The sequence below is a fragment of the Esox lucius genome, chromosome 20 (assembly GCF_011004845.1).
Source record: "Esox lucius isolate fEsoLuc1 chromosome 20, fEsoLuc1.pri, whole genome shotgun sequence".
NCBI lineage: Eukaryota > Metazoa > Chordata > Actinopteri > Esociformes > Esocidae > Esox > Esox lucius.
This window is the reverse complement of record NC_047588.1, coordinates 34,871,538-34,885,973: the sequence shown is the minus strand read 5'-3', so window position 1 is coordinate 34,885,973 and position 14,436 is coordinate 34,871,538. Positions and strand designations below refer to the sequence as shown.

The 14,436-nt window shown below is 42.9% G+C and overlaps 1 protein-coding gene across 1 annotated transcript in view; it reads left to right on the top strand.

Moving 5' to 3' along the window:
- The first annotated feature begins 613 nt into the window (after window positions 1–613).
- Window positions 614–14,436, top strand: part of jarid2a (jumonji, AT rich interactive domain 2a) — a 54,144-nt gene continuing 40,321 nt past the window's right edge. Inside the window, exon 1 of the mRNA XM_013132811.4 lies at window positions 614–1,264. Coding sequence (XP_012988265.2) covers window positions 1,220–1,264 — 45 coding nt within the window. The 5' untranslated portion in view covers window positions 614–1,219. The remainder of the gene's footprint in view (window positions 1,265–14,436) is intronic.

Here is a 14,436-nt window from a genome sequence, read left to right as displayed (position 1 = left end):
TTCGAAATCATATTTTCTCCAGACATTTTCTCCAGCAAATTTGAAATTCAGACTGAAATGTAGGCTACTGCTTAGCAGTGACTTGACTTATACACCACTTGTTAAACCCCAATTGTAACTTTCAACCTCAAATAACCCCAAAACCAGAAATGTATTTTTTGTTCTCCCCGATGAGGACGATTTTAACTCACAGACTGCTAACTCACATAATCACAATGTATTAGTCGGTAAATTATTTCGATTGGTGTTAGCCATTTTGCCACAAAACATGCTCAGTTTCTTAAACTGTGTCAATCGCTGACATCACACTCACATCGGTGCATGTGACGTGGCTAAATAGCCCTAGAAATAAACACCAAAACATTGTCAGTCTTACGGTAAAAACCCTGTTGTAATTAAAATGTATAGCCTACATTGTATTTCTAACTTTATTGTACGAACATTACAATGTAATGTAATTTACAATGGTGCATAAAGGATGCATTACAATACAAAAACACAGCCTCATCATAAAAGCTATTTGATAATTAAATAATTTAGGAGGCCCATTCAACTCCGAGTGATGCACTGTAACCCGACCAGCCAGCCGACATTGCTCCTCACGCCAGATCACTGTGTTTGTATTTTCACCCGGTCCCTAACGTGGTGCTGTATTCCTACAGATTTACCACTGGGGCATATTCCCCGGTCTACCACGGTAGGACGACACTGCAGATAAACCCACGCCGTTACAATTCCTAGTGGTGTGGGAGAGTTAACTAATCATCTGGCGGTCACCACTGAAACGTGACTCTGGATTTTGTATTTCCTTTTTGGGGGAAGCATTTTTTAGGACCTTTTAACTCGCGTCTGTGATATTCTTCAACACGGAATCTGCTGGGCCCTCAAAGCGTGTTTGATTTGTGCCTCGAGGATATCTAGGATAGTCTACATGCGTTTTTCGTTCGCATAATTGAAGATTGTCCGTTTCGTTGTTACGCATATGTTATAACGCTGTGATTTTGCGTGTGTTTCAATTTGTATTTCTTTCGCGGATTGAAAATTAGGGATTTCTATCCCAGGCGACTCAGCGAAAAGGGAAGTAGAGAGAGAGAAGGGGGATAAAGACGCTCTCTGCCAACATCGCTGGATCACACCACGGGATTTAAATAATTGCATGTTCTGAAAAGGATATAAATGTGGCTATTCCGTGTTTAACCGACTCAATCAGGTTTGCAGGATGAGTAAAGACAGACCCAAAAGGAACATCATACAGAAGAAATACGTAAGTATTTGCTGAATTGGCTTTCAAATGCATGTTATCATTCTAAAACTTCTCCCTCTCCGCCAGAGGATAACGTCATGCAAAGTGTGTATGGTATGCATTAGTGTGTTTACATTTGGGCTTCATGTGATTTTTTTTGTCTACAACATCAACATCAGATTGTCCTAAAACATCAAACAGCTGCTGCCTTCCTGAGTCAGTTTGTATTGTGAGAATAAGACATTTTCACCATTCTATTTGACCTACATATGGGATTCACCAAATCTGTCCCCCAAATGGAGACTGAGATTGGGACTCAGTTACTGTGTGTTTGTGTGGTGGTTGTTGTTGTTTGTGTGTGTGAGTGCAATTGTCCCCTAACTTCTCTGATCCGATTATGTGCCCCCCATTTTCAGTTCTATAACCTCGCTCCAATATTTGATGATTGGGAAATTCAAAACCTGCCTTTCAGAAAGTATAACACATTGCATGACTTTGGTGTTATGTGGGGAGCAATAGGACTTCAGATGCATGAAGGCCCTGTTTCAAAATACAATTGCATCTCCCATTACCAGATGGATGTGTCCAACACGTAGCCCATTGAGGCAATTCCCTGTGCATATGTGGATTTCAAGATGTTGAAACAACTTGCAACCTATCCTTGTTTGACTCCTACACCCAATGTTCCATGTAGCTGCATTGGAATAACACCCTTATTGCATTATTTCATGATTTATTACATTATCTCACGGTTTACTTTCCACTACACATTAATAGTTGTTTGCAATGGAGATTTGGACAATGTGCAGACTGTCTTAGCTGGAATTTTCCTTGAATGGAATTCCAAAATTGCACTGTATTGCCATGAAAGGACACTACGTTTGAGTAATAGTTCATTAAAATAAGTGTAGGTTGCTGTTTGGAATGTGCACTGAGTGGCCTTCCATTCCTGACACACATATTTTTTAAGAAAAATGTCTGGACATTTTCATGCTTTGCAAGAATGGCAGAGGATATTTGGCGAAAGAGCAGTGGGATGGGTTCGAATCCTGGCCGCAGCAGTGCATGTGCACCGGAGGCAGCAGACAGACCGCTGGACCATGCTGCGCCACGACGTGTCGTGTTCAGAAGCGCTTCCTCGTTTCATTTTTCATTCCTATCTCTTCTAACGTCTAATGTCCAAGGAGACAGCTTGAAAAAAACTTTTGTCTACCTTTCCATTGAACATCATAAGAAACCTAATAGAACAGCCACCTCAAGAAATCAACTGTTTCTTGAACCTTGACCTAGACAAGAGCAGCATCCCCAGTGGCCCACTGCACTCTTTATGGTATCTATGGGTCTTAGTTATAGTGCTTTATACAGGGAATATGGTGCCATTTCAGACGTATATAGTAGCCTTAGAGTAGTCCACTCAATTAGCATAAGACTATCATTACACAAGCTTGGCTTAAAAGTTGCTGGCTCAGAGAACAAACAGGCTCTGAGAGCATACTAGATTAGTAAATAGTTTAAGCATTTAGGATTTGGCATTCATGTAAAAATCGTAGGAAGAACAGAGGTGCATTTAGATTATTTGGAAGTTTACTATGTTCCGGAAGAATTAATTAATGTTTTTTAACTAACTTTAAGGGATGTTTTTGCCTGATTCAGTGGTGTGGTGGGGTGTGACTCGCAGCAGTAAAGGGCACCTCATGGGTCCTAGTGAATGTGCCGGCATAACCATGGGTCCTAGTGAATGTGCCGGCAGAACCATGGGTCCTGGTAAACGTACCGGCAGAACCATGGGTCCTAGTGAATGTGCCGGCAGAACCATGGGTCCTGGTGAATGTGCCAGCAGAACCATGGGTCCTGGTAAACGTACTGGCAGAACCATGGGTCCTAGTGAATGTGCCCGCAGAACCATGGGTCCTGGTAAACGTACCGGCAGAACCATGGGTCCTAGTGAAAGTGCCGGCAGAACCATGGGTCCTGGTAAACGTACCGCCAGAACCATGGGTCCTGGTGAATGTGCCGGCAGAACCATGGGTCCTGGTGAATGTGCTGGCAGAACCATGGGTCCTGGTGAATGTACCGGCAGAACCATGGGTCCTGGTGAATGTACCGGCAGAACCTTGGTTCCTGGTGAATGTACCGGCAGAACCATGGGTCCTGGTGAACATACCAGCAGAACCAATGAGTCCTGGTGAACATACCGGCAGAACCATGGGTCCTGGTAAATGTACTGGCAGAACCAATACACGTAAAGGAGTTCCTCAGATTTTTGATGGCCTTTTCTGTCTGACTTTCTCTCTTTCCCAAGTCAAAGAACACCATTGGAGAGAGATGTGTTGAACATCGAAACTATTGTTTTGATGAATAACATTAGGCTTCAAAACAGCACAACATCAAAGAGGTTAACACTGTCCCCTCTGTGGAGTTGCCCCAGTGCAGCAACTAGGCTGGTCTGAAGCCTGATTCATTGGTGTGTGGTGGGGTAAGCACAGCTGCCACTGCTGGGCCTTCACAAATGCAAAGAGGCTGTCACTAGCTTTGTCCCAAATGACACCCTGTTCCACTATACAGCGCTCCGCTTCTGACCAGAGCACCTACGGACCTTTTGATCAGATTCCAATGGGCCACTATCAACCACAGTGCTGTAAGTAGGCCACAGTGCACCATTTGGGACTTGTCCACTGTTTGTTTTATCAGGCACACAAGTGACGAGGGCCAAGTTTGAAGTATGTGCTTCAGTGTTTGGTGGAAGCGAGGGAAAAAAAAGAGACAGAACGGCAGAGTGTGCGGAGTGGGCCAGGGCTTGGAGCCTGGGGAGAGAGGACAGACAGCAGGCCTGCAGCTGTAGAGACTAAGGCAGTGTACCTCTTTTGACCTTAAGTGCTCCGGCGTAAAGTAGTGCACTATGTGGGGAATAGGGTGCTGATTGGGCTGGGGCATCTGACTGCACAGCTGAGTTTGTGCGTTGTGGCCAAAATTGACCCAGTTTGATGTAAAATACTGTTGTTACACATGGGAGCGGAGTCATCATAATGACAGAAAAATTTGTCCAGATTGACACATAGTTGCAAGAGAGGGGCCCAGGGAGATAATGAATTGAGAATTGGAGGAACTGAACTTGGATGACCGTACAAGACAAATCTTTATTTATTTTTATTTCTTGGCATGGGAAGTTGCTGTGCTGTGATTTCACTGCCAACAGGGAATGTTCCACTTCGCTGCGTGGTCGCCGGGGTTACCCTGAATTAGATGTGCAATGTCAGCATTGAACACCGCTTTCTCTTCACACAGACGAGCACTTCGCTTAGCTTTTGTTGACATTTTTTTCTTCTTCACAGTTGACTGTTATGTAATGGACCCGGGACAGGCGCTATTCACTGAACAGTTAGAAATGGCATACTTACAGCTACGTTATCAGTGTCAGGTATCAATGCTGTGTCATGGTTATATTTCATATTTGAAAAATCAACAGGTCCAGGACATTATGTTTAACCCAATGGCTGCTTTAAATTTGATGTAAAGGGTGACAAATTACTACTTCTGAATCAGTTGCATGCTCTTTAAATTGAATGTGAATTGAGTGTGATTCAATTTCTCGAGTGAGAAGAACTGCCAGAAACTCAGAAGTCAGCCTGTCAGAATATAGCTTTGCTATAATCAAGTTAATAGAAACTAGAGGATTTGTCAACGTCTTCAAAATAATTGTTCAGGATGTATGTACTAGATCAAGATTATGCTAAGCTTTGTTTTTGTTTTTCTATGTTTAAATCATACTGGCAGATGTTGAGTGAAAAGAATACCTTCAATAATTCTTGTTTTTCAATTCACTGTTTAGTATTTCTTTCCTTCGTATGGAAAAGCAGCAGTAGTGAGGAGTATTGATGGAAACTGGCATTGCTGTAGCATTACTGGATTATATTCAGAGTTTTCTGTGAGATCAGGATACAAAGGATTCAGTCTTCATCCTGAGGATTTTCAATTGTCAAATACAGAAGACTCAATGCATACTGAGAAGTATGCTTTAGCATTGTTACTAGGAAGTTCTACATGGAGTTCTATTGTGAGTTCTTTTGTGAGTTCTATCCCGCTGCACTCCAAATGGCTCCTTCTGCTTTAAAGTGCACTACTTTTGATGTGTAGTATAGAAGGATAAGATTGCCCATTAGGGCAGGCTTCTGCTGTATCTTTTTACCGACCATCAACCGTGGTAGAAACAGGTCAACATTTACTTTTTTTGGATTTATTATAAGGATTGTAAACATGTCTTGGCCTGTTTATTGTCTCATTTAATTTCATGATTCAGTATGTCCCATATTTTCAATATGGAAACTTATTACAGTACTTTCTTACTAGATCTCTTTAGACATAATTAATGTATTATGTTATTATATAATTCAAAAGATAGAATAAAAAATGACACTAACATATATTCACATTTTCCAAATATATATAGTAAAATAGTTAAAATGCATTATTAATGTATGTGGAACTAAGAAGAATCAATTTAATGTGCTTGCATTGCATTCTGAACTGTTTCCCAGAAATGACCAGCTGTGCTGGTGTTTAGGGAGTGATTTTTAGGATCAACACAGACTCCACTGAGAGTGAGACAGATGTGTTCATTGAAATTAGGTGCTTTAACTGCACCTCATTAATGATGTGGGTCATGTTGTTTTATTGTAGGTCGAAGTTGACATGTGGCCCTAGTCATAAAATGCTGGCATGGTGGCAAAGCAGAACTCCACTTCTACACCTTAAATCTTCTCTTGTGTAGAGAAGTAGGGTGTTTAATTTCTTTCTAGTGTTTAGCTGTCTTTTGCAAAATTCTGTGTAATTGAGGCAACACCAAGGTTTTGTCTGGAACCTCTTTTAAGGGATCCTTAAAGAAAGTACAACCTATCCCCCTTTTTTCCCCATCCTCACCCAAAGAGGTTGACGGAAAGGGTTTACCAGGGTTATCCACAAATCCATCTCCTTCATCACTCTCTCTGTTTAGGAGATTTCTGCAAAGTAGGTCAACATGGTGAGACCTCATGCAGGGCTGTGCAGAGTGAGCCAGCCAGCTAACCATAGCGACTGCATGCTAACCCCCTGCAACATCGAGCAACACAAGACTTCTGGTGAAAGTTTTGGCTTTTGCAACCCCTTTTAGTGAAAGTCGTAGCGCTGTTCAGTGTTCAGTGAAAACACCGAAGGCCTTGGTTACAAGGAAAGACGCTGGCCGACTCCGTTCTGCATTAACCCAAACAAAAATCAACAGGGTCATGGCGAGGCCGAGCTGTCAGCGCGGGTCATCTGAACCACAGTGAGGGATCACGCTGTGGCAGAACTAAAAAGAAGCGAAGGACACAGAGCAAAACATTTGGTCTAGAGCGGAGAGAGAGAAAAATGGAAGGGGCAGGCGTGTAAAAAAAAACGGCATGCGGTTGTTGCCAGGGAGAGCTGGAGAAAAAAGGCGGGGCTCTGTCTCCCTTTCTGCTGTTGGCTGGCTGGGTCCATGGCAATCTATCTTGCGGCCAGAGGTGACTGATTGGATAGTGCCGTCACAGAGAACAAAGTGCCCTTGATGAGCCAACTCCAGATCCCTGGGAGGCGTAATCAGACGCTTCAGGAGTCCCCAGAGCATTGTGCCTTTGTGTTTATACCGCTAATAACACAGCCCCTAAACAAACAGGCTGTACCCCGCTGCTAGTTCTACCGGACAGGTCGGTGGGACACACAAAAACACGTTGTGTTTTTTGTATTTTTCTGTAATTCACATTTTCACAGCATTTTTATGTTTCTTTTGCCTGTCGCACCCGTACAGAAAGTTGTATGACACTGAGAGTGGCTTCCCCTCCCCAGCTTTTATACTCAATGACGCAGCACCCCGGGGAAGGTTGGGTTTGCTCCTTCCCTGTTCACGAGGCTATTTGTCTGTTTGTACCACCAACCTTCTTTATGAGTAGGGCGCACCATACAGAATAGGCTCCCTTTTGGGATGCATTTTCTTTGCAGTTGGTGTGCCGTACCCGTCTGAGGGGGACACCTAGGCCCCACTGTGGAATGTCCTTTGTATTGGGTCAGAGGGAGGGAGGCGAGAGGGAGGTAAGAGGGAGGAAGGCAGGGAAGAAGCCAGGCAAGCATCACTAGCTTTCCCTATTAGCCGAAAGTCTCTAATCCTCCCCTGTCAGATTGACAGCCACGGCCTGCCTCCCAAATGGCACAATATGCACTGTAGTGCATGTCTTTTAACCCGGTCAAAGCAGCTGCTGTAGGGTCTAGGGTGTCATTTGGGACATATCCACTGGCTACATGTCTTCCCTCTCAGCCGCCTCAGATTCAAATCTCAACACATTGGCTGGAGTGGCTGAAAGACAGGCAGCGATTGGACAGGGATCCTCTGGAAAACTCCAGAACACAAGGTTTGTCGTGTTGGTGGGGAGAGTGTCTGGAGTCAAACCTGATGACTATCCCGCAAAAATGTACAGTGAGGAGGATAGTTAATGAGGTATGGAATTATGTAAAGGCCAGCTTGGATTATTCATCTCCTTGTTTAGGAGCTGCCCTGAGAGGACGGACATGCACGCACAGAAGCGTTCACGTGCACAGACCTTTCTGGTCAGGCGCCCTGCTCATTACTGGCTCACTAAATTGCTGACAGGAATTCAGAGGTCAACCGTCCCCTTTGACCCTGGGATAGGGAGGGTACGGTGTGCAGAGCTTTCAGTGTTGCAGATCTGGGTTCAAATACTGATTGAATTATTTCCAATTCGTAAGCAGAGTAGTAGTACAGACCTTAATATAATTGGCACTGCTGGCTTGGAGTAGAGGAGACACTTAATGGATTTGAGTGATATTTATTTTTCAGGCTTTCATGCTTTATTTACAGATACAATGGGAAAAGACAGAGAGTGTTTGCTGAGGACTGGGACAAATTCAAACCCATGCTGCAACAGTACGGCTTCAGCCACTGGATCACCCTAGGACATTTAAAGATAATTTAGCAGAAGCTCTTATCCTGAGTGACTTACAGTATTGATTGCATGCATTTCCATACTGGCTCCCGGTGGGAATCGAACCCACAACCATGGGGCTGCAAGTGCCATGCACTTACCATGTGAAGGCCTTATGGTGGCGTTGTATTTTATGGTCATTGTCTGGCAACAAGATCAAAACAACATAATTCACCCTCTGTTGAAAACCCAATACATGGGTGTCAAATTGTAAACCATGTAAAACTAACTGATCAGATGTTGGTTAAAACACAATGTCAATGTGTGGACAGAAGGCTGTGGTTGTGTCAAGAGGCACTTGTGTTGTGCTTCCTAAGGTGCAAACTTCAAGGTATGTCTTCTTAAAAGTATTTTGAAAATGACTGACATCAGTAAGTCTATTTGACTCCAGGTTGGTGAGTTTGCTGGACGCCAGCCTGTTTGTTGACAGATATTGGGTTAGGGATTACTGGACATGTCGGTCTAACTGAACACATTGGAAGTTCTTCCAAACGTGTCGTGTGGTTCCGTGTCCTGCATTCACGTCGGTAGGGGAGTCTGTCGCTTTATTAGCTTAGCTTTACATGGCAAACGTCCAAAATGGCGCCCTGCTATTCCCTTAAGTGCTTGCTGCATTTGACCAGAGTCAGATTCAGTACTATGTAGGGAATGGGGCGGTGATGTGCAGAAGATCACCTGGGCTTCGGGTCACTCAGTGAGAGAATAACGCCTGTGTTTCTTCTGGCACTGTTCAGTTTGTGCACCATTCTGGCTTGTAGAAATTCACTGGGTTTTTACAAAAAAATACGGCAATACATCCATAACAGTTTCTTGCATACTGCCCATAAGAGAATAGGGTGCTGTTTGGGGAAATAATTTGACAACGGTCTCGTCAAACAGTCGTACTGTCTGGTTGTGATTCTGACTGTGGTCCGTGGTATCGAACTGTCAGGACTGTTGGGTCTGGTACATTTTGAGGCTGTTGAAATGAATCTGTCGTTCTCCATCAGCGGGAGCAGCCTTCACTCTTCAGCTCCCACAAACATGCAGAAGCACTGGAGAAGGAATGGGGGTCAATCTCATTTCAACCCTGTAGTCAGTGAAGGACAGGGATTTAAATTAAATTACACATTTTAGTGATGAATGGTCCTTTTTTGTTTGTCCAATTGCTTTTGAATACAGTTTTGACAATGTTAATTGACCCCAAACCTGCCTTGGAGGGGACTAGGGCTAAAAAGATGTGTTTAACTCACTATAAGTCCTTGGTTTTTCGTTATTCATTATGTGTCAATAAGGACGATGGGATGTAGAGAGGTGAATAAGTGGTAGCACACCTACACTGCCGAAACATATGCCTCTTGCCAGAGACCTGGGTCCCATCGTAGTGTCAACTCTTCCGACTTTCTCTAAACTGTCTCAATGAATATGGAAAATGTCCTTTTTGAGTATGAACAGGACTTTTTTTTTTAACAACTGCAGTCTCTCTGCACCGGCTCAGGGGATGAAAATTGGTAGGGAGGGAGTGTCTGTCGGATCGTATAAAAATATTAAAATCTACTTCTATATTTTATTACAAAGAGTAGTAAACCGTGCCTACAACTGTATGTACAAAAAATTAGGGAAAGGGAGAAAGGGAGAGTAAGACAGAGAGAGGATGAGAGGTTCTTCTGTCTTCAGGGGACTGTCAGTCTAGTCTCAGGGGAATGTCAGTCTGTTCCCAGAGGTTACTGTCAGCCAATTCTCTGAGGACTGTTAGTCTATTCTCAGGGGAGTATCTGTCTGTCTATTCTCAGAGGACTGTCAGTCTATTCTCAGGGGAGGATCTGTCTGTCTATTCTCAAGGGAATATCTGTCTGTCTATTCTCAGGGGACTGTCAGTCTATTCTCAGGGGAGTATCTGTCTGTCTATTCTCAGAGGACTGTCTGTCTATTCTCAGGGGAGTATCTGTCTGTCTATTCTCAGAGGACTGTCAGTCTATTCTCAGGGGAGTATCTGTGTCTATTCTCAGAGGACTGTCAGTCTATTCTCAGGGGAGTATCTGTCTGTCTATTCTCAGAGGACTGTCAGTCTATTCTCAGGGGAGGATCTGTCTGTCTATTCTCAAGGGAATATCTGTCTGTCTATTCTCAGGGGACTGTCAGTCTATTCTCAGGGGAGTATCTGTCTGTCTATTCTCAGAGGACTGTCTGTCTATTCTCAGGGGAGTATCTGTCTGTCTATTCTCAGAGGACTGTCAGTCTATTCTCAGGGGAGTATCTGTGTCTATTCTCAGAGGACTGTCAGTCTATTCTCAGAGGACTGTCAGTATATTCTCAGGGGAGTATCTGTGTCTATTCTCAGAGGACTGTCAGTCTATTCTCAGAGGACTGTCAGTCTATTCTCAGAGGACTGTCAGTCTATTCCCAGGGGACTGTTAGTCTATTCCCAGGGGACTGTTAGTCTATTCTTAGGGAACTGTCAGTGTATTTTCAGGGGTGACTGTCAGTCAAGTCTCTGAGGACTATCAGTCTATTCTCAGGGGACTGTACATTTTGTCTCTAGAGTTAAGATTAGTCACTGGGCGACTGTCAGTTTAGTCTCTGTATAGCCGCAAATGGCACCCCACTTGCCCATTTAGTGCACTCCTTTTGACAATGGGCCATAGGACTCTAAACAACAGTAGTAGACTATATAAATGCCAACTGGACTGTAACTTCAGCCTGGTTATTAAACAGAACAGTGTTTTACTGTTTGTACTTTTTACACGTATATGTCAGACGGCATCCCACAACTGCAAATAGCCTGACAATCACGACATGTGAAAGCACTGTAGGCTACCGCAGCTGAGTAATCCGACTTTATTTGCCTCTCAAATTGTGTCCTATTCCCTATGTAGTTCACTGCTTTCAACTAGAGTCTATAATGAATAGTGTGCTATTTGTGATGTATACATTTTTGGCAACTGCTCAGGAGACAACACAGGGGCTATGGTTATTTATAGGTGTGGCATTTCAGAAGATCAAAAAAGTGCAAAGTGTTCATGAATAAAACAGGCTCTGGTTTAGTTAGGTCATCCCTGAGGGAGGTTATGAGGTTCACCGCCCGTGCCTGGGTGATATCATGGATGCTCTGGGAAAGAAACACATGTCTGCACAGACACAGCAGTGTGACCATTGTATGTTTTGATCTCTATCAACCTTACTGTAAGAGAAAAGCCTGAAGGGGCTCTTTGCAGTGGTACCAGAACTGTGCATGTTCCGAGTGGACACGGAACAAACACGTGAGTGCTGTGGCAATGTCATCATGATGATGAAAGACTGTTTTTGAGACTAGCTTGATTTCTCACAGTCTCTTACAATAGAAATGCCTGACCGGGCTCATCGCAATCGTACTGCAGTGAGGCTAGCAGAGCAGACTCATTTCTGCCGGGACATAAAGTCGGCAATTATTTCATGGCACTATGTTCCTCAGCATGACAATTTACTGTTCTGCCATTATCACTCAAGTTGTGTCCCAAATTACACCCTTTTTTCTTGTACAACACACTTTCAAACTAGGCCCATAGGACTCTGGTCAAAAGAAGCGTACTACTATATAGGGAACAAGGTGCCATTTGTTACATAGCTCCATTTGCTGAGCATGAGTTGACTGTTTGGCTAAAGGCCAGGAGGGTTTTTATTAGCCGATGACACAAAGACTCTGATTCATTGGCGTCATGGCGTGGCACTGTCCCTTAAAGAACAGACACACACTCGTAGAAGTGTGTTTATGTGTGTGTGTGTGTGTGTGTGTGTAGAGATGCAGGTCAGCTGGAATAGCCTACATTCTGTATCTGGAACAGGATGAGGGGATATTCACACAGGAACAGCTTCTGGGGGAGGAATGTATGCTGTGCAAACACTAGTCTCCCTCCTAAATACCTTCTCATTCACTTTGCAGTGCACTGCTATTGATAAGGGCCCCGGTCTGGGAATAGGGTGCCAGTTAGGACACAAGCACTTCAGCAGGCAATGTCTGCTATAATAACCTAATTCAGCCTGCTGGGAATCCTCTTTGACACGTGTCCTAGCTTTCTCTCTCACAGATTAAATCAACAGCATTTTCTATCAAGCGGTTGTTTGTGGCTTTTTGACGATTACCCCTTGTTGTACGTACTGTATACATTTGCTTGTAGGATTGTGCCTACTTGGACTCACTACTGTTATGCTGTTTGTGGAGTTAAAACATTTTTACTCTGATGTTTAGCTCTTGTATTTAGTCCATACTATGTGACTTCCAAAATGATAGTAACGCTTGATAAAGATAACCAAAAAACTAAAACGACAATTAATAGTAAAAATACTGAGCAATATTTTATGGAAATGTTGTATATTATTATTTTTTGTGCAAAATATCATCTTACAGTTAATCCCATTTAAAGAAACTGTATCATGGCATCATGGTATAGTAATATTCAAACAATACATTTTTCATCCATTAACATTGTCAACGGTTGTTTATCTTCATAAATGAAACATTTATTTAAAAAAATAAACATTTACATGATTAGGAGAACATTGACATTTCTAACCATTGGAACACTGTTACCATTCCATCGTAAAGAACCAACATGTATCTTGTTTTCATGCACATTAAGAACATTCAGAAGACGAGAAATGTCTGAACACATCTGAACACGTCCTCATGCCAACAGAAAAAGGCTTTTATTTTGAGCAAAAATGAATGTAACTGTCTGGAGTTCGCTAAACAGTATTGGCACATGGATGTGCTAAAGCAATACAATTAAATTAAAGAGACAAGATGTAACCTCCGTGGCTAAGTACACAAGTTGTGGGTTTAGCACTGAAAGCAGGATGCGATTGCAGAAAAAGACCTCATACCTACTGTGAAATATTGTGGTGCATCTCTGATGTTATGGGGCTGTTTTGCTACCACAAGTAGTAAATGGTGTCTTGAGCTCAGCCAAGTTACCCAAAAACTGTGTTGTTTATGCTTGGATCTTCCAGCAAACATTGCAATCAACAGTAACATTTTGCCCACCCCCTTGTGGCCAGGAATTCTGGGATACCGACAGTGACATCCAATTGTTTTAGTGCTGTCTGGAGGGGGTGGGGTGTAAAGATGCCACGTCTTGTCATGCTATAGCAACTCTTATGGCGCTTTTCCACTGCATGGTACCGGCTCGACTCTACTTGCTTTGGGATCTTTTCCACTACATGGTACCAGCTTGACATGACTCTACACGCCTTTTTTGCTTTTCCACAGGCCACAAGTTAGAATAGCACCTGGTAGGCTCCGCGTAAGCGGAGCCGGCCAAGAAGAGCGAACGTCTCTTACTGAGTGAGTGACTGACTGGCAGACTGTCCCTTCTTAAATAGCGTAGTGGTTAGAGAAGCAGACTTGTAAACTATAGGTCCCAAGTTTGTATCTCCTCGCAGATGAAAACTTCGCTGGCTGAAACCGTAAGGATTATAGTAAGCCTGATAAACGGTTATTTCTGGTGTTTTGGGTCAGGATAGACAAACACATTTACTGGCTTAACATACAGTAGTTACGTAATAGTAAGCCTTAACTGAAACTGTATAAGGTTATAAAATGTAATGTCACAAAGTTGAGAGGGAAGTAACATTTTGGGAAAATAAAAACAGTAAAGAAATACATTTACAGTAGTCATCTCAGTTTCTGATTTACGCCTGCTGAAAAGCTTTGGTGGCCAGTCAATAAACCCTGACTAAAGGATATCACATTATACTCAGAGGAAAGGGCGAAGATCCTTCCTAATGTGTTCCCCACTATGATTAAACATAATGTAAAAAGGCACAGTTCCAATATCCACACAGGCAGGCTATATGCTGTATCAAATACAGGGGCGCCAATAATGTTGACCCCTTTGTCAGAAGAAAACTCACACAAATAAAATGTTTCTCAAAAATAATTTTTGGAGTATAGTTTTTTGGCATGCTATATAGCTTGGTATTTTATTTATTTATTGCATACATACATTTTTGCTGGACTTTATCAAGACTAGTGTTGCCAATGATTTTGGAGATTACTGTAGATTAAAGTGGATTAACTGAGGGGGAAAAAACTTTCATGTTCTGTTTGGTGTCTTTTAGTTTCTTTGAACAGCTCTGTCTTGTCCAGTTCATTTGATCTGATATGTCAAAGACATTTCAAACTGATTCTGAGCCCAAATGGTACTCTGTTTCCTATATAATACATACTACTTCTGACCAAAGGGCTGC